Here is a 20612-nt window from a genome sequence, read left to right as displayed (position 1 = left end):
TTTGTGTATGCAACTTTTAACAGAATCAAAGCCAGTCTTTCTTTCTGAAAAAGTCAACCTTCAAAAGTTACTCAACATGCTACTGACCTCTAGACAATTACCCCATGCGTGAGGCATTTAGGCAGACAGACATCTGGTGTTTTATATTTTTCCTCATGCACCATAAAATAATACTGCACTTGCACCGTCTGAATGCTGAATGTTGTCTTATTTCACTTTAGGCATTGTACAGCATTTTCAATCTCTACACAGTCTGTTGGATATTATCCAGTTGCCATATTATTAAATATTTTTGACGTTTCACTAGAGCCTATAGCGCTAAAGTATTTACCAAAGTGCCTAGTGTGTTATAAACCCATATTTCATTTTACCGTATGTGTGAAATTTAGGAAGATTGTGCTCCAGAGAAAATAGAACGTGGATTTAAATGCCATAATAGACTTTCTGAACTCCTTTTTTGGTCTCGGAATACCTAATGTCTTTTTGAAAATCACCAACCAAGTTTTGGACACGTTTAAGGAAGAATAGAAAAAAGATGAGTAACTTGTACTTTGAAGAAGTTCAAATTGAACATGTGAAACATTGAAAATTTTAATTTCTCTCATATTTTTTCAGAGTTTTGAAAGCGTTAAAATCCTCATTATGTCATGGAACCTGTACTGCATGCTACGACTTATATAATGTCTCACAGTATTTGGTTTGGCCCAAAAGAATGGAAGATGTTAAAGCTGAACATGATATATGACTAAATCAAAAAAACCTGAATACTGTATCCTCAGGTGTCCTTCCTTCAGAGCACAGGACTGTCTGCTGTCAGGTTGTAAATCAAAACAGTTTCCAGTGGAGAGCTGTACAGTATGTGTTCAGAGATGCATTAATGGTGGTGGTGGGGGGGACAAAATGTTCTGATGGGGGTGGTGTTGCGTACACGTTGTGCTATAGAGATTATTCCAAAAAGTGGATCGTGGAGTTCTTAGTGTAAAGAAGTTCCTCATGTTGGAACACACAGCTGTCAGGAAAGTTGGTGTCTGCTGTTGATAACTGTTGTACTTTCAGCAAGTCGTGGAATTTGGGGAAAGGGATAAGACCACATCTGCTGTTGGTGAAAACACTGCACCAATTATTATGTTTTCATAATGAGATCTGATGTTTGTCAGAAAACATTTTCGTGTCAGACAGACTTTGATTTCTGTAAAAGACATCTGAGACAGAGAAACCTTCAGCTGAACTGTGCAGACTGTAAGAGGACAAAAAACAACAACAACTTAAACTGATATGACAGGATTCTGGAGACCTGTGTTTGTTTGCATTTTATAATTTGGAATGCAGCTGTAACTCTCCTTCTTATACGAGTTAAACAGACCTTTAAAAGAAATGTTTGGCTGTTTTAAAGTGGGTTTCTATGTAAAAGTTATGAATAATTCATGTCTTACTCATTGCTTCTTGAATGACTTCACTTTAGAGAAATATAATTTACATTTGACAGAAAGGTTATGCTAACAGCTTCAGTAGCAAAAAGTATTTTATAAACTTTTACATTGCTGAGTTTTTCATGAGATTGTTATTTACCAGAGTAAATAGCAGTAGCAGCTATATGTGGCACCTTTGGGTCATCCAGGGGTCATGTCCGACAGGAATTTAGTTTTTGCTGAAATGATCATGTTACACAAAACCGATGGCCATTAAAAGTTTAAATAATAGCGTTAGCTTGAACCACTGTGAAATTTTGAAGACTGGAGCTGTTTTAAGAAGGCAAAATCTGCATTGGAAATGGGTTTAATAGGACCTGCCAGCTTTAGCTCATTAACACAATCTGAGAAGGCGCAACTAAAACAGCACCGATCTAAAAAAAATGCACAACCAATAATATGAACAATATTATTTAAATCATGATGCCACTGTCAATTGTGCACTACATGATTATTTTGACAAAAACATTCTGAAAATCCTGCATGATGTGACCCCTGAAGGCGTAAGAGGGCTACATGTTGCTGCTGCTGCTTTTTATCCCAACCATCAAATACCACATAAATAATGCAATATTCACGGTAGTATAACATTTAATAAGGGATTTTGCATGAACCCCCAATAAATGCTTCAGATTAAAGTTGTTTTAAGACACCAACAATTTACTTTGATTTTAACTAAATTTGAGCTAGTCCTTAGTTTATCAGTCCTGCTGGATGCATGTTCTGCTTCTCCAAAGGGAGGCTGTTCAAAAAGCTATTGGTAAGCTACTGATTAATTTTAACTTTGACAAAAGAATACTTTTTAATATGACAAACTATTTCTTTAAACTATTATTAGTAAAGCTTTTAAAATAGAAGAAAACACTGTTTCTAACATTTTGCTTAAAGCTGTATTGCTTCCACATGGTAGCAGACCAGTAATTAATTTGTTTATTGAAGATTCTGTCACTCAATTTTTTACTAATGATGATAAATGTTTTAGTTAAGCTATTAGAATGCCTGTGAGTAGTTTATTTTGTGTTAAAAAACGTGCAGCAGAAAGACATCCTCGATTAAAAATGTGGTAAGATATTTGGGTCAATAAAGTTATAATAATTTAAACAAACTGATATTTTTTTTATTTATTTGATGTATATTTTGTAATATTTAGTAAATATGTGGTTTGTTTGGCTTTTTAAGTGTTATGGATCTACAGATCTTTATTATGGTAACTTCACAGTGGAAATAACAGACTGTATATATAATTGTGCATAATCTCTTTTTACAATTTTTAATAATTATGAAGTTAAAGGGGGACAAAAAGCTTAAATATTTTCCTCTAGGAGGTCCTAACAACAACAAAAAAAATGATCTGTTGAAATGGAAAACCATTAGGTGTCAAGTGTGACTGTAATTTATCACCATGGATTTGAGTGTGGAAAAAGGAAAAAAAAAAAACTTATAGATGGAAAATGAGTTTTTGAAAGTGGAGAACTTTCACTGAAAACCAAGGTCTGTTTCCAGCTTAGCAACATGTGCATTCACTTTATTATGATTTTATTAACACATACACTGTATTAATTCTGAAGGCCTAAAATGACCTCGTGGCGAAACCTAAATTATAATATACTGATGCACACCTGTTAAAGTCTAACTACAGGTTGCTTAAATCCAGCAGATACCACTGAGACGTTTCATGTTCAGTAAAACACTGACTGATTGACATGGGCCATCAGGATCTGTGATGTATTAAGTTAACGTCCCACTGTAAATTGTCAGGACTTGTTCTGCAGTCATACAAGGTAAGGAAACACCTCTGCTCCAGAACTGTCTGCTAGGGAACATAATGTTCACCTCTACTCCCCATATAAAGTAAGTGAGCTATGACTTTATTTTATTGTCTTTTTTACTGTTAGTTTTTAAATTTATCAAGGAAAAAGTGACTATGCCAGAAACACAGCACTTTGGAACATGTGGTGCATTCTTATGATGAGTTACCTACAGCTGTATCCAAGGTGATCTCTGTGACCCCGATTTCCAGGATGTCCTTCTGTTGAGCAGACCAACAAAAAACAAACTAAAACCTTTCTTAGTTTCTTGTTTTTGTTGATCAGATATAACAAATTTGTTTTCTACATTAGGAGAGCTGAAATTTCCTTGAGGCGAAAGAAAGTGCATGAAAGTGTTTTTATAAATGAATAAATCTCTCTTTTTACCGTTGCCATTCATTGTCATGCAGACATTGAGTAACGTGGCCTGTGAGCTACATATTTTAATCACATGTGTCAAATCGTAATTGGGAAGTTCTAAAGGGAGCATACTTTTGGCATTACATTAGATCTTGAATTGAACTGAGTTCACATGTGAATGTGTTTAAATACAAGCTAGAAAACTGTAGGCCTTTCATAGGACATGCACAATTAGTATTGTTCTAAAGTAAGCACCTTTAGGCAGGTAAATAGGTAAAATTTCCACTTGCTTCTGGTTGAATGAACATTAAAATGGTTCAGAAAGATGTATTTTTAAAACATGTGATAAGTGAATTTAAGCACATCAATGAATAAGGTGTTGAACCATGGCATGGCTCAATAACGCTGGGATTTGAATTCTTTAAAATATCATCATTAATACATAAAACCTTTCAGCACACTGTTCAGCTTTTGTTTTGATTTTGTTTTGCACACCAATATTTTTCTATTTTTCTTTTTTTTTACTTCGGCTGTTGCTCCTGTTTTTATTTAATTTAATCAATCCAAGAGCCCATAAAAAGAAGCTAAATTTTTTTTTACACATGAGCCAAATATCACTGGAACTGCACCAAATTCAAATATGTGCACACAAAACCTTACACATCTGATAAACTTGACTTTACTGTGAAGTAAGACTTAACTATTCTGTCTACAAACAAGTAGAAGTGCATTTTTGTTTACTTTGTAGTTTTATGGGTGTAATTACTTCCAGTGAAATTCAAATGAAACGGCTGAGTTTATGCTTTGGACACATTGATTAGTCTTTCAGTGGAAGTTTTATTTGTTGAAATATAAGCAGACACTATTCTTAAGAAACATTTTTTATATGAGCCCAGCTCGATTTTTTTCTTTTACAGATGTCCTGGGCATTTACAAAGGTTGACTGCCAAACTCCCTTTTAACCTCACAAATAGATCACTGTTCCACTGAACAAAATGACTCAGACATGTTAGAGTTGAATTTAAACACCTTGTACTTTGTAACACAAACTAAAGACATAATATTTAGATTTGAACTCAGATATTTTAAGCTCTCAAACAGTATGAAGTAATGCTTTCAACCTACGAACTTTGTAAGGACATAGAAATGACTTTTCATACTAACATCATTTAACTACACAAAAGCATTTTATTGCAGGATGTTTGGAAAACTGAAGAGAGAATACCTGGATTTGGTCGCATCATTCCAATTGTCACAAACAGCCAACAAAACATAAACAACGCCTTAAACAACTCAAAGCAAGAAAATAAAATAACAGTTAAAATGATAAAGCACATCGCTTGCAAATCATTAACAAGTAAAAAAGAAAACCTTTCCAAACAACTTGTAAAATTTCCTTTAACATTCAACTCCATCAAAGCCATAAAGAACAAACAAAATGAAATGTTTTTAAGATCAGCCGAGTGGCTTGATAATTCCTTTCTCTAACTTTCCACACAATCAGATTCATCAAAAATATCCATTTACGTTCCGACATAGATCGAATTTAAAGTTTCAAGATATATACACTAAAAGCACCATAACGTTTACGTTTATGAAAACAGTTGTTTTTTTTGGTTTTTGTTTTTTTTTTGTCAGCTATAGCCATTTTATTTCAGACACTTTAGATTTCGCTTCTGCGTGACATCAGTTTCAAACTCTGTCTCCAAGTTTTTAAGGAAGACGTTCTCATCTGTCCATCCTCAGTTCCTTCCCCGCCTCCTGTTGGCGTCTGACAAAAGAGATAAACAATAAATAAATGTCAGTCACGTAAAGCGTATAGTTATCTTAAAGTGAAAAATGTGCTCTGCGTCAAAGCTTGGAAAGTCTATACGCTCTGATCTCATCTCTGTCCACATGGCAGCATCAAACTCAGCACAGGAGAGGGTGGGAGGGATGACTGCCCCCACACAACCTCAGAGCCAATGTGGATGCTTGACTTGAGATGAACCTTGTGCAAAAGTTATATGAACTGCAGCTGCAGAGGCATAATAAATATCAGCTTAGCCTTTAGGTGAGCATCGTGGCAACAAAGCATAGTGAAATGTGCAAAGAGCCCACAGCTGACATTAAGGAATTGTTTGACTTTTTTTGTAAATATACTTAGTTGTTTTCTTGCTGAGTTTATGAGAGAAGACTGATACCGGCGTCCCTGCATCTGCATGGAAAGAGTGATTCAGCAGTCGGCTGGCTTAAGTGAGCGCAAGAACTGGAAAATGAAGGAATCAGCCAAGCCAGCCTGTACAAACACAACTAAACACACCTACCAGCAACTCCAAACTTTATTCATTAATGTTTATTTAATTTGTGAAGTGTAGAAACAACACATTGTGGTTTTACAGAAGGTTATGTACAGGACTGCTTCTCAGCTTGAACCCTCAGGAATGTTTTTTTCTTTTTTTTTTTTTTTTCTAATGAGGTTACAAGGGAGCAAATGGAGATCCAGGAAGCTGATTTAGTCTAACACAGGCCTTTTCCACCACATAATCCTCAGTAAAATATTTTGTCTCTGATTAAACTAACATGACACAACTGTTAATCTGATAGCACCATAAGTGCAGATAATGTTAAATACAACCGAGCAAAACTGTTTCTGCTTTTTTTTTAACCTCATTTTGTGCTTCATATTTGCTCAAATGAGGGTTTTATCAATCTTTCATCTAACTTTCAGCAAGAAAGCGAACAGTTTGAGAAGATTTCTCAAAATGTCAAACCATTCCAGTAATTACACCCTTTGTGATTGATGGAGTGTAGCACATATGATGCAGGGCAGACATGATGACAAATGGATGCAAGCACAGACTTGAACTGACAGCCACAATCAGCTCAAAGAAAATGGTACATTTTCAACATAAATAGGTTTTTTGTTTTGACTGGCTGATGTTTTATCTTTCTTTTCGTTTTGTTTTTTCTTTTTACCTATAACTCTTCCAGTCTTAGTTCTTTTTTCTATAAAAAAAAGTAAGCAAAAATGCAAATCACATATTAAAAAACAACTATTTTTCAGAGTCAGTGAACTATACAGAGTAAAAAGACTCACTTTGGATCACCCGGGTTAGTCGATCAATGTCGAGATTTGCATCCCCTTCAATGGTAGTATATTTTGAAAGGTCAGTTCCTGATGGAAAAAGAAAGTTCTCCTTAAGTGAAACTACATTCTCCGAGAAGTAATAAATATAGTGTTGTATCAGTGACAGTCCTCTATGACTTCATTATTGTGGCATAGCGCAGATAGTATGCCTCTACAAGTACTAATATTCTAAAGGAAATTCATTAATTCACATCATGTGCCTTAATGACAGCAAACATCCTGGGAAATGTGCCTTCAAATGTGATTACCTTCCAGGTTGAAGTCTGTCATACCACTGCTGGTTGAGTACTGAGGGCCTGGAAACAAAAGCATCCATAAATTCTTGCAAGGATTAGTCAGATGAGGATTTTGGCAGATTAAAGTAAAAATATTTACCTGAGACAACCCTGGTAACCTTGGTGATGGTGGGTTCACCTTCAATAACCCTAGTAACCTTGGTAATCGAAGGATCACCTTCAATAACTCTGGTAACCTTGGTGACAGAAGGCTTGCCTTCAATGACCCTGGTGACTTTGGTGATGGAGGGTTTCCCTTCGATGACTCTTGTCACTTTGGTTACTTCAGAAGCTGCAAAAACAAAGAGAGAATAATTCATTTAATTTAACTTGTTTGACTCTTTGATGCTTTTTTTTCCTCCAATTTTGGCAATAAAACCAAACTGTATTCAAATACCATTTTCCTACAGTTTTATATATATATATATATATATATATATATATATATATATATATATATATATATATATATATATATTATATATATATATAAAAAATTAAAGTAAAAATTGACTTTCAGTTTTTCTGCTTCTTTTAACAATTTGCCAAAATATTGCACATGCAAGTGTCTCATTAAAGACACATCTATAAGACTTCAAGAATCACAAATTATCTCTAATCATAATTACCTTGATGGACAACATGCGTGATGATCTTCTCTAAGTAATAAAAAAAAGGCATAAAATCAATATTAACTGTGAGAGATACCACTTTAGAAATCAAAAATACACAAATAGAAATCAAATAGAAAGTACTTACTCAAAAAGGTGAGGGGTATTTCCTCATATCTGTATCCTGGTATGTACTTTAAAAATAAAACAAATTTGTTAAAGCAGAGTTTGTGCAACATTTACATTATGAATTTAGATCATGTGAATAATTAACAAGATAATATGTAACATGCTCAGATGCTCTTGTACTGCAAACGTTACAGAACAGAAATATTATGTTTATCTCAGAAAACCACACCCTAACTTTCATAACCACAGAAGCTTTAATGAAAAGTTAATGCACCTTAATTTGCAAATAAGTAACGAGTCTCTTCAGTAGTGTATAGAGTTCTTGGTTTCCTACAGGAATTTCTGGAAGACAACACAGGGCGTTAACACAATTTACACTATAAAAACAAAGTGCATGTCTTGACAGATTTAAAACTGAAACAAACTATAAAAGGTTCAGGAGAAGAAATTCTTACCATCAGAGAACAAAAGTTGGTCGACAAAGTGAATGACGCCATTTGTGGCCATGTTATCAGATTCTGTGAGTTTGACAGAATTCACCTGCACACTGTCTTTTGCCTGAAGTAAACAGTTAAAACAATTATAGAAGATAAAATGAAGCATAAATGAGCGATAACAACAGAGATTATGAGAATTGTGTTTGTTGTCGTATCACAACTTATAATAAGAATGAGTCAGACATGGAAACCCATTAAAAACCTACTATATGTATGTATATATATATATATATATATATATATATATATATATATATATATATATATAACCATATTTTCATATCTTTATATAATATTAGAAGAAGCAAAGATTGATTTTCTTTGGTCAACTGTATCTCCATTTAATACCTACAGATTTCACTTTGAGATTGCTGCCCTGGAGAGATTTGAGAAGATTTGTCACTCCAGACTCCAATCCATCACCAATGACAATACCGTCGCTGAAGTGATACAAAAGAATGTTTCTGAGAGCATTAACGTCACCTGAAAAAACCAAAAACAATGGCAAAAACAATATACATTAATTTATGTGACTGTCAACTGGCAATAGAAGTACTTGAAATAAATTACAAGATAAAAACAATGTGGTAGACCTACTCTTCAACAAGCTTATATCCCTGTCACTTAAACCAGTAAATGATTTGTCACTTGGGGCAAACAGAGTAAAGCTTCCTTCCGATTTGAGCAGGTCGGTCAGCCCAGCAGCTTCCATCAGAGACAAAAAGATCCTACAGCAAAAGGAAGAAAAACAAAAATCTGGGCTGTTATAAAAACCACTTAGTTATTTCCATATGTTCAATGTAGATTTAAAGAAAAATGAGATGTGGCTTTTTTTTTTTTTTGGTAATGTTTTCCTGTGCTCACTTGAAACCTCCATGTTCCGTTAGAATCTCTAACATAGTTTTTTCTGCCGGTTTCAACATCGTCCCCATGAGATGAAGGGCCCCGTTGCTCCCTTCCTTACTGCCTCTTATCAAGCAGGAATTCTCAATGCACACAGCCTGCAGATAAAATCCACAAGTTAAAGGCAAAAGCGGTGGATAAGATGACTCAAAATATTATGACTGATGAAAAAACCACAGGAGCAGAGTACATTGTGTTCATTTAATGGTATACAGCTATAATTTCAGGGCATTACTTCACAGGAGATGACGCACCGTGCGGTAAATGAAGACCCTGAGAGTTTTTCCTCCAATGGTCTCCAGTGTCTGACCGTTGTATAGTTGTCCCAGGCCAAACTTATTCTTTATGATGTGGTTTTCCAGGATAAGTTTGAGGTCTCTTTGATCCATTGACATCACTTCATCTGCAAGTAAAAGAATAATATTTCCTTGGAGAAACTAAACATAATTTACATTTGAAACTTTTTTTCTGATCTCAGTGATCCAAGAGTATCAGCTTAAGTATCTAGAGCCAAGGCATATCTGCTGTTGTTCAATTTGCAATTCATGATTAAAATGTTAAAAACTCACTTTTGTTTGTTACTTATGAACTGAATGCTGAGTTAAACAAAATTTATATTGTAAAAATTCCTTTACAATATGACTTTGTCAGCAACAAAGACAGACAAAACAGTACCAGATTTGTAAACACAGATATCACACTATAAATGTCTGTTTTAGTACATTAAATTAATAATTAAGATTAAAATAAAAAATGTATTTTTTTGCTTCATTTCAGATTGCACCTGAATGATTACAGCATATATAAACAGAAGGGCATACAGGATACAACAAGCATATGTGACTCACCAGTAAAAGCAGCATTTTGAAGACCCAGTAAAGTATACTCTCCATCTGCATTTATTTCAGAAGTAAGACCAAGCTCAGACACCATGTCACCATAGGTGGATTGTGAATCTCCCAACAGCTCCATAACCTGCTTAGCTTAAATGTTATAAAAAAATAGACACCATTAAAATATGTACGACATTATAACATGCAACAGATTTGTTGAACTGAAAATAGGTGTCTAACCTGAATCTGGAACAAGAACTTGGTCAATAAGATGAATGACTCCATTTGTAGTGACAATGTCCTTTTTGAGCACCATTTTGATGCCATTGACTGTCAGGCTATCACCATCACAGCCAATTTCAATGTTGTGTCCCTCCAAGGTCTCATAAGAAGTTCCAGCCAAGATGGCCTCGGAGCACTGGACGGAGTCCAGGAGATGGTATTTCAAAAGAGCTGAAACAAGATGATGCATTTTAACTTGGTACGTGGTTAATTGGTATATTTAAGTGGTCATTTCATACATTTATGTAATTTTTCCTGTTATATTGCAGCTGAAGTACTACTGCTCACACACTTTCTTTTCCCTGCAGGTGCTTGTGTGAACTGATTTGACACACTATGTTTAACTTTGTGCAAAATGGTTCAGATTTCATATAGCAGGTTCTGGGAATTAAAAAAAAAGAAAAGGTATGTTGCCAATTTGTTCAGTCTGCACAAGAAGGTAATGGCTTCCTGCTATTCAGTGCCTATACAAATAAATCTTGTGCTAAAACTGCTGAATTGTGTTTTTAAGTCACTGTATGTAAATATTTATCCTGAAACTTGAGACCTTTTTCCTTTGGTATTTAAAGTTAAATAAATGTTAAATTCAAGGTAGTGGCATCACCTATTATTGACTTTAAAAAAAGCATTCAGTTTTTTTTTGTGTGTGGACCGGCTACATTTTGTTAATTTAAATAAAAATTTAAAAGTCAACCTTTGAAGAATAAGTGGTTTTACCTTTAAGAACTTCCTTGTCACTTAAAAGTCTTTCCAACGTATCACTTCCAAGCTTGTCGAAGGCATCATTGGTGGGAGCAAAGAGAGTGTAGTGTCCTGGTGTACCCAATTTCTCAAGCAATCCAGAATTTTGAACCATGTCCTAAAAAATAGTTTCACAAGTGGCCTTAAGTGTAGTGAACTTCAACAAATAAAAAGAAAAATGGAAACATTTGTCTAGCCATACTTACACTCAGAGTTGTCAAGTCATCACTGACATCAATGTATTCCTGGATGGTGTTCCCTACACTGCTGATAACACGGTCAATGACATGCACAACTCCATTGGTGGCAACCTGGTTGCCGTAGATAATCCTTGCACAATTCACAGTCACCACCTGCACATTACATACATTTTAACACTCTGCTAACATGTTATTTTATCATAACTTTAAGGGGTCTGCAGTGGCAATACTCACCCCATTGGGATAATGGTTAATATAGAGATCAAGGTCACTGTACATAGAGGTGAGTGTCAGCCCATTCCTTAAATCTTTGGTCAAGAGGCGTTTGTTGACCATGTGATAATGCAGAGCGTTGTACAGTTCAACGTTGACATTGCTGACCAGTGCAGATTTTACTGACTGTAAGACAAAAAGTATAAAGTGTTAAAATCTTTCAGACAAAGAAGTTACAGAGGTTTGCATTTTGTCCTGACCCACCTCGTCCAATACCTCCCAGGCCTCATTGCTGGGAGCAAAGAAAGTGAAGGACCCTGGTCCCTCGATCTCAGGTCTGAGTTTAGAACTATCAGCATAGTTTTGGGTTGAAGTGGCCATCACCAGACCCAGACTCCCATACACATGGTCAATCGGAGCAACTTCAAAACAAATAAGTTAGGTTTATTGTCAGGAAAAAAAAACAAGAATTTAAACAGCTGTTGTTAAATAAAGAAGACTAACAAAATGTTATTGTATGTGCTTCGACTTTTGAAGTTCAAAACCAGCACACAGCTGTTCAACAGCTTGAGGATGTGGCTTTAACTTTTGTACACCTACTTTGTTTTTACACAGAAAATACCTGCAGGACAGCCGCGCATGCCTTCCAGCTTTATGTATCCTGGGCAGCACTCATAAAGCACAGTTCTGCAGGTAAAAACATACAGGTCACAAACATACACATCCCACTTTTCTTTTTATTTTCAAATAGTGTTTGCAAGAATGTTTCCAAATGGTTGTATAAGAAATTTGGATTTTGTCATGGCTGGTATGTTTTCTGTTGAATCACCATCTGGTGATGGTAAGGAGACTTTTATATTTCCAGATGTAACTTATTATCTCCTGGTTTATTCCAACAGACCATTTGATCCAACAGTCTGAGCCAAAATCTAATGGAAAGGGTACTTTGAGGTTTATACTACAAACACGGTAGTACATTTTTGCTACCAAAATCCTATTTTTGAAGCAAATTGGTTTGGACTTTTCTTGAAATTTGATCAGCTGCAATCTTGGCCTTCAAATAGTGCTGCTCAACACAACAAACATAAGTCTTATTAGGTTTACCCAAAGCCTAACTCTATTAAAACAGCTGAGCTAAAAAACAGCATTTTAATCACTTTTTTGTTGTTTTTACATAAAAACCTATCCTCAGAAACAGTTTTATAAAGATTGCTTAATTAGAAAAGTTTTTTTTTTTTTTTACTAGTTGAGGAACAAGTGACGACTGGTGTCTCCTCATTTTGCCTGACATCATAGCCTGGAGAGCAATGTAAAACTCAAAGTGCAGCTGTGAATTAAAAACATGACTTGCATCAGCATGTTCAACCACACTGGAACTTCAACTCCAGCTATGAAAGAAAACACACATGGGATGTATATCTAATCCTAAATAACTCACAGATATTTGGAAATAAAAAAGACAAAGAAGGCAAAAGGAAAATCCTTGCTTGAGTTATTAAGGTTAAACAGTACCATATGAACCCAGAGTTGGCTGCAGAGTTTATTAGGGTAGATTACCAGTTTTTAGTGTAAAGGTTGCTTCTGATCTTGCTTTTAGCTCAGTGTAATTAGAGTAATTATTGTAAATGCTACTAACAAGTTAATGGCTTTGCATTTTATAAACAAATACCTTGTAAATCTCCCAGTGTAAGAAAAAACTAACACATCTGACTGTAAATACTATATGATGATCCCACAAGATGTAAAAGTTGCAAAGTGTGATAATGTTTAGAAGTTTTATGTAATATTTGCACAACAGAAAAGCTCCACATTAAAGTTCCATTTGTAGTGGACAACTGAATTTACATAAAAGTGCTGTGCATGAAGTATATAATGTTTAGGAATGCAGATGAGAAAAAACTCAGCAAATGTTCAAAGGACACTTGTCCTTTCAAAGCCAGACACTATTAGTACCTGACTGCTATAAATCAAGATCCTCAAACTATCAAGAGTTAAGACATTGAAAGCAGAAAGTTTACTGAGGCGTGCTATTTCTTCTTTTATCCTCCACTGATGTCTCTGACTGCTCCAGGGTCATGGCCAGCTACATGTCTAAAACAGCTGCATTTGAATCAAGGTTGAATGGGGTTTCACAGACTGAGATGAGCTCATTCGAAGCCCACTGGGGCAGAGTCAGCAGAACTCCGGTTATATTGCTTTCCCACATTGATGGATTGTGTCTGGCAGTGAAGCTGGAAACTCTTGACCATCAGCGTCTTTATGAAACTACTGTTCCACTACAAATCTTGATAACTTTGTTATAAAGTATCCTCTATGTAATGTGGTCTTTGTTATAAAATATCCTCTGTATAATGTATATGGTTTTATTCTAATGTGGTACATCGCCAATGGGCCGCCTGAAAGTCTAATGGTAAAGTTTTCTTGGACTCAGACCTGAATTGGAAGCAGATATGTTCTCTCAGTGAGTGAAAACAAATATTTTGGCTGACTGCACAGAGAAGGACCTAGTTGGAGCAATATGAAAAGCACAATTCAAGTCTTTGTCTCAACCCATCCTGGAAATAACCTGAAGTGACTGGAATGACAGTAGCAACTTTTTAAATTTATCCTCATGTGCCTTTGAAGATATATAGCTTGGTGTATTTATCTAAAATAAAGAATGGTCTTTGTCAAAAAGGAAAAGTCTTTTAGTTTTTTTGTCCCACTTATTATTTTTACTATGCCGTTTTAAACATAAATAGACATTTTGTTGCACATATAGCATGTACTTTCTTTTTTCTTTTCAAATCATGTAAAGCATTTTAGTTTGTGTTCTTGAACCCCTGCCGATTGTGGCTAAAGTTACTTTCAAAGTAGGAAATGGGTTTTTTTTATCAGACATTATGAATATTGGGGAAACAATGACAGAGCCTGTGGTAGACTTGCTGGAGATATTTGGAGGTATACTCCCACTTCTGTGCTCTTATGTAGACATATTTTAATAACTTTAATAGCTTTCACAAAATCGTCCATCTCCTGCACAAGTTTATACTGGTAAATGAGTTTTATGTTAAAATATGACTTTGGCCTAACTGCCTTTTGATTGTTACTATAGATCAATTTAACAGCCTTTAAAAAAGATAAAAATTTTGGGATGGTCCCAGGTTCAGTTCCAATTTACTCAAACACAAGATCAACTTTACTGGAGGTACATTAACTATATGTGTATGAGAGGAATCGGACTCATCATAGCAGACATGGCTTGGCTTTATGTTTGAACTCATACGGGCTGAGGCAGTTGGAATAATGGCAGAAAAAAAAAGGTTTTAATGACTGAACTGAATGTCTTTCCAGTCATAAATGCATTCAGCTTTTTGCAGCCACATCATATCCTAGAATCAGTGGTTCACCACTGTGGCGTCCAATGACAACCAGGCATCTAATGTTATAAAACCCATTTTTGGAGTTTATAGGATCAAATACAATTGTTCTTAAAATGAGGAGTTAAGGGCTGCTTCCATGGATGTCTTTTTCATTTTATTGTAATTCAAAGTAACATAGCAGATGTCTGTTGCTGTGGAAACATTCACTTTTCCATGAAAACTTTCAAGAAGTAAGAGAAGACGGGGAAGCAGAGGCTGAAACAGACATGTTTTTGAAACACTAAAGCTATTTCAAACCTTTGTCTTTATTCACTGAATTTTTTCAAAAACTTACGCTTTTTTTCCACAGATGGTCCCATGGTACCAATTACGACAAGTGCTAAAGTATTTCTTCTTTGTCCCCATGACTTGCTGGAGTGCACAGACATTGGGTCTAACAAGATTTGTTGGAGAAAAAAGAACAAAGAACTCATCAGCATCTAAAAATTAGTGAGAAAGATTTTAAAGTAAAATTATTCACATGTAAATTACTATCTGAGAAAGAGTACTTTTGGAAAAGATGTGAAGACAAAAAAAGACACTGTTTGACAGTTACTCCTGCTGCTTCTGAAACATGGCTGTTAAATATGAATACTATTATATTATATATATATATATATATATATATATATATATATATATATATATATATATATACAGCAAATGTTTCAAAGTTAATAGAAACTATTTAATGATATTTCAGAACAGTTGTTAAAACAATTCAAATTTCACAGCAGTGAAACAGATACTACAAAAGCACAAATGTGTACAATCTACAAAGACAGCTCTTAGAAAGTGAAAATTCATGCAAAAATAATGAAATGAGATGTAGAAATCAAAACAAGCAAAACCAACATTTTAATATAACATTTGATATTGTTAGGCTTACCCTTCTTTTTTTGCCCTAATGCGACTGTGGCTAACTATTTTGTCATAAGCTGAGGAGTCAGCATAATCAAATGTGGAAAGCACAAAGAGTGCAAAAGCAGCCACAAAAAGGAGCTTCATTCTTGAGTCCTGGAAGTCCTTCCAAACCCAGAGAAATGGGAGCAGACTCACAGTCGCAGTTTATATAGCACGAGTCTCACCCTCCACTCTGGGAGGATGGCAAAGTTTCTTACATGCATAGACCACCCAACTACTCCCAAATGCCACATTTATCATTTTACTCAGTGTTTTTTTTACACTTTTTACATGATAAATTTGGAACCATATCTGGATTCATGACAATTTTTAATACAAAAAGATTTAGGGCAATAAAAATTGTATTAATGCAAAAACTGTTTTTTTCTCTATGAAATAAAAACACTTCTACATTGTTTCAAGCAAAAAAAAAAAAAAAAGCTTTATGTGTGAAATCCACTTTTGTGCAAACCAGAGGAAAATAAAATGTATTTATATTACATAACAAGTGAGATACTCAGAATGAAGAGTTAAGTTGTATTTGTTCTGTGAAACATCTCTCTTCTGTATTTAAACTGAAAACAAAACAAAAAAAAATTAAGAGAGAAGGAATAAAACAACAAAAACATAGTACCTGCTCTATAGAAGCACCAGAGAACTGATGAGATTTTTCTGAATCAGTCTGCTCCCCCTAGTGGGACAGGAGAGGGCAAACAGTTTATCACTTTGCTTTTGTGCATTAATAACATATTTTACACAGTAATTTTTTTCACAATACATGGAATAATTTGTGTTAAATTAAGCGATTACTCAAAATATGAAACTCAGAACAAAGCAATCTATAGGGAAACAAAAAGTAAAATTTCATATTTTGAAGCTCAGTTTAAAACCAACACATATTAAACTTAAATCAAAACAAATATCCTAAAATAAATTATCTTAATTTCATCACATCATCAACTGGTCACCCAATGAATAGACAAATAAATTATCAAAAGGCACTTTTCACTTTATTTTTGCACTATATTGCACCATATTGATCTGATTTAGATAATATATGGACTGTAATAGGGAAGAAGTCAAATAAACTGTATTGAACTGGATCATAATTGGGTTAAATTAGATTATTTGGAAAATAATTACCTTGTTTAAATTTCTCCTTTAAGTACCCTGAAGGGATGTTTATTGAAATATTATTGAGCAGGGTTAAGGTAAATATTACTCTGTTTTTTCTGTAAATGACACTCAGATAAGCAAAGAAAGCTTAGCGTGTCATTTGCTGTTGGACTACATTATTTTATGTTTGTTCTACTTCTACTTAAAGCAACACAGCATTATTTACATCCTACAGCTTACTGCATGTTGTTAAACATTGTGGTTAAAGCTAGATCCCTCACAAGTTGCTAGGAAAGCAATTCAGTTAACATCTGAGGCTTAAAAAGCAGCAAACCTTATATGACCTTTATTTAAGGCCTGACAAACTTACACATGAACCCCCCTAAAAAAATCACTCTGAAATACATTAACTTTGCACTCCCATTATCCAGCCTAATGAGAGACTGAAGTACTAATTTGCATGTGAACATAACGGTACTAATAAAATCTCTAAAGTGACAATTAAATGCAGCATGGCGTTTGCGTTTATTGGAACACTCTGAAAAAGTCACATGTTGTTAAACAGTGAGATTTTTTAGATGTGGTATGAAGACCAAAAAAACATGTCTTTACTGGATCTCCTAAACAAGTGTGGTTACTATGGTGACAGGAACTCACTGCAGTTCATTTAGCACCCAAAATCTTCTTTAAGTGTCACGCTCTAAGGGAGAGAAGTTGTATATTTGTGCAAACACAGTGTGACTAAACTTCACTGCCTTAGCACTCATGACTCCCCCCTTATGCTATCAAATGTTGACTTCATGGCATTAGTTTAGCATCTGTAGTAATGCACTGTAAACTTTTATTACAGACTAAAAGTAATTGTGCCTGAATAAAACTTTCCCTACATTTTTTTTCCTCGTTTAGACATTTTAAGTCAAACAGTTGATCACTAATCAGGGACGCCACTGTTGACACTGTATCTTTATGTATCTCAGCCACAAATGCCCAAAGTCACTCTGAATGTCACAAAAACACAAGATTATAGAATAAAACGGTAGCAAAACATACCTTTAACAAACATGATAATAAAGAAGGGTACCTTTTATTAATACATTGCTAGGTCACAAATACATTAACTGGGCAAAGTTGGAGGTTTGAGAAAATTTATGAACTGTTGTTAAAGAAATGTGTGCAATGAAACAACAACATGAAAACATGTTTGATTTTAACAGTATTTTATTACAGAGTAGTTTTGATACATGTCTCATGAAGTAAAAGTAGTAGGACAACATGTGTAAAATATTCTACAAAGCAAATTAGCTGGCAAATAATTAAAGATAAACATAGCAAATGGTTCAGAAGTAAATCCTTAAACAAGTCCAACAGTGATTTTCAATTTCAAAAGCCGTATTTCAATAACTATATAAGGAAAAGTAAATGTAAAGAAGTTACCTTTAAGGCAAAGCACAGCATTGTTCAATAAATCTAAATGAAATATCAAATTCACTTCAGCAGGGATTAATCGGGCTTTTTCATTCTGAGTGCTAATTATCTAGATTATACAGTTTTTGTCATATGATTATTTAAATTTCAAAATGTAGCATGTCAGAAATATTAATAGTAATTTTATAGTAACAAATTGGAGATACAGTATTTTACATATCACAGCAAAAGGACAGGTCACTGTGGAGAAGTATGAGAAAGGCAGCCAGGTGTTGAATATCTTTAGAATTCAAGGTAAAACATGAATAAATTACCTGTCTTATAATTCCCTGAGCATAAATCTCAATGTCTGATATAAAATATGATTGTGCATAACTGATCAATGTTAAAAACAAAATAAACACATTTTTAATTTTACTAGATTTACTTCAAATGAACACTTTAGGACTTAAAATGATTGAATGCATGTTTAAAAAGTGAATGTACGTTTAAAAAATGTAACCACTGATTTAAAGTCATGTCAACATTTTACTCGCTGACTGATTTGGATTTACTTTTTTTTGGCCCGTTCTTTGCTTCCTTAAAAGAACGCCAAATTTCGTGAATGCCTGCCTTCATTTTCTGTGAAACTTCTACATCTACATCTTCACTTAGAGGCTGATCTTGGTTTTGGTTTTCAGATTTTAAATTATCCTCCTTTAACAAGGAGCATGTTTCATCAAACTTCTGAGAGGAGAGTTTCCTCTGTCTCTGGGAGCATCCCTCACTTGGTACCTTTTCAGATGTTTTGTTCCGAGTCTTTTCTGTGCTACACAAATCAAATAAAGTTGGCTTATCTGAGCTCACAGAGCTGGTGGTGTTGGTAGCTTCATTTAGCACGGTGGTGGCAACTACACCAAGCATGTTTGGATCTTTTTGAGAGTCATCAGCTGATTTTTTGGGATAATATTTAAAGGAGCTCCCAGGGTAAGCAAACGAGAAGCTTGCAACTCGACTTTTGTCAGCAGAGTGAGGATTACCCTTCATCATTCCCAGAACTTCATAGCGGAAGCTGGAGATATCTTGCTTAAGCTCCTATTCATTATGATAAAACCAAAGATTAAACAGCAGAATGAATTATAAAGCTATAGATAAAGATATTTAATCATTACTTCTGTATTTACCTTGAAGTTTTCTTCAGTCAGTCCTTCTTCAGTTTTGGCATCTCTGATCATTGCAGCCACATACCGCTTCACAAGGTTCTTTAAAACCTCCTAAAAATACATGTCAAAATATGTTTACGTAGTTGTATGTCTAAGAAAATAAATAAAACCAAACATCAAGAGGTGTTTGCACTATATGGACATCAAACCTGGTACTCGTGTTTTAATCGGACATTTTCTGTGGCACGGAACTGTAAACAAGAGGAAAACAAAAGTAACTTAAGTTCTGTTTAATTGGATTTGTCCATTTCAAGAAGGTCTTACGATGCTCATTAGCATAGTGCAATCAATTTCAGGGAGAATTGACTTCTTAATTATTTTGGAGCAAAGTGCTTTGAGGCAGAGAAAACAAGAGAGATTAAACAAAATCTCTGGCAACTTCTTACCCCCAAAGTCTCAAATGAGTCGAGTGTTTTTTTGCTTGGGCTCCTAAACAAAAAATTTTTTATCCATCCATATAGATAATAAAGTGACTTTGGACTAGGGACTATGTTGAATGGAGATGATAAGGTTCCTCCTTCTTCAAAGTAACTCATCCATAACTTTGTTCTTGCAAATTTCCATTCTATGTCTGCATGATCCTGAAAAGAAAAACAAACAGTTCATTACAACTTTCTATAAAGAAATGCTAAACAAATTAGTGTGGTAAAACACTAATAAGAAAAACTAGAGAAATTTGCTTTTCTTTAAGTACTGACTTAGCAGTGTTGCCAACTCCTTAGTAAGAAAGGTAGCTGCTGGTTGTCCTAAAAGTTGCTAGAAGTCAATAAATGACATCATCACCTAATTTTCATAATTGGCTATGTACGTGTAACTGTAATGGATGCTGTAGGAAAAAGGAATAACACCATGGAGGTGACAAAAAGTGAGTAAAAAGCACTATTTATATGTTTAGAACTAGAAATTAACTTTTTTCTGTCAACTCTTGTTTGGTTAATGTCACAATTCCAATTCTCCTATTTACAGTCCTGCTCACCATTATTGGCACCCATGAAGTTTAAGTACATATAATGGAATATTTACTGAAGGAAATTCATCAAGTGAAACAACATTTTATTGCTGATAGCTTGTGCTTGATGCAAAACAGCAAATGATCAAAAACATTTAAAAAGAT

The 20612-nt window shown here is 34.5% G+C and overlaps 2 protein-coding genes and 1 long non-coding RNA gene across 7 annotated transcripts in view; 1 reads left to right on the top strand and 2 right to left on the bottom strand.

Annotated features, from left to right (window-relative positions):
- Positions 1–3214: 3214 nt before the first annotated feature.
- Positions 3215–10161, top strand: LOC119617800. Its single transcript, XR_005234207.1, has 2 exons — positions 3215–3320; positions 9960–10161. It is a non-coding gene; the product is annotated as an uncharacterized LOC119617800 (long non-coding RNA).
- On the bottom strand, positions 4806–15909 carry postnb (periostin, osteoblast specific factor b). 3 transcript variants are annotated; one of them, XM_037980328.1, is made up of 22 exons: positions 15742–15909; positions 15148–15246; positions 12074–12138; positions 11716–11873; positions 11473–11637; positions 11245–11391; positions 11015–11156; positions 10256–10468; positions 10031–10165; positions 9437–9585; positions 9144–9280; positions 8877–9007; positions 8632–8762; positions 8238–8340; positions 8057–8124; positions 7802–7847; positions 7672–7701; positions 7143–7334; positions 7016–7063; positions 6713–6794; positions 6596–6625; positions 4806–5408 (listed from the first exon to the last, which is right to left on the bottom strand). In XM_037980328.1, exons 1-21 carry the CDS (start codon positions 15858–15860, stop codon positions 6613–6615), a joined length of 2373 nt encoding a protein of 790 aa, XP_037836256.1. In that variant the 5' UTR covers positions 15861–15909; the 3' UTR covers positions 4806–5408; positions 6596–6612. The 3 variants fall into 3 exon arrangements, with proteins under 3 accessions (XP_037836256.1, XP_017271818.1, XP_017271819.1); XM_017416329.3 differs by having other exon boundaries at positions 6717–6794; XM_017416330.3 differs by lacking the exon at positions 6596–6625 and having other exon boundaries at positions 6717–6794.
- Positions 15910–18093: 2184 nt separating this feature from the next.
- Positions 18094–20612, bottom strand: part of trpc4b (transient receptor potential cation channel, subfamily C, member 4b) — a 15795-nt gene continuing 13276 nt past the window's right edge. For all 3 annotated transcript variants that reach the window (XM_025005966.2, XM_017416326.3, XM_025005967.2), the window contains exons 9-12: positions 19885–20079; positions 19648–19689; positions 19460–19549; positions 18094–19370 (exon numbers count right to left, since the gene is read on the bottom strand). In XM_025005966.2, the coding sequence (XP_024861734.1) occupies positions 18825–19370; positions 19460–19549; positions 19648–19689; positions 19885–20079 (873 nt within the window). In that variant the 3' untranslated portion in view covers positions 18094–18824. The remainder of the gene's footprint in view (positions 19371–19459; positions 19550–19647; positions 19690–19884; positions 20080–20612) is intronic.

Source organism: Kryptolebias marmoratus, linkage group LG2 (assembly GCF_001649575.2).
Source record: "Kryptolebias marmoratus isolate JLee-2015 linkage group LG2, ASM164957v2, whole genome shotgun sequence".
NCBI classification, from domain to species: domain Eukaryota; kingdom Metazoa; phylum Chordata; class Actinopteri; order Cyprinodontiformes; family Rivulidae; genus Kryptolebias; species Kryptolebias marmoratus.
The sequence above is the reverse complement of the archived record's forward strand: the minus strand, read 5'-3'. Positions and strand labels throughout refer to the sequence as shown.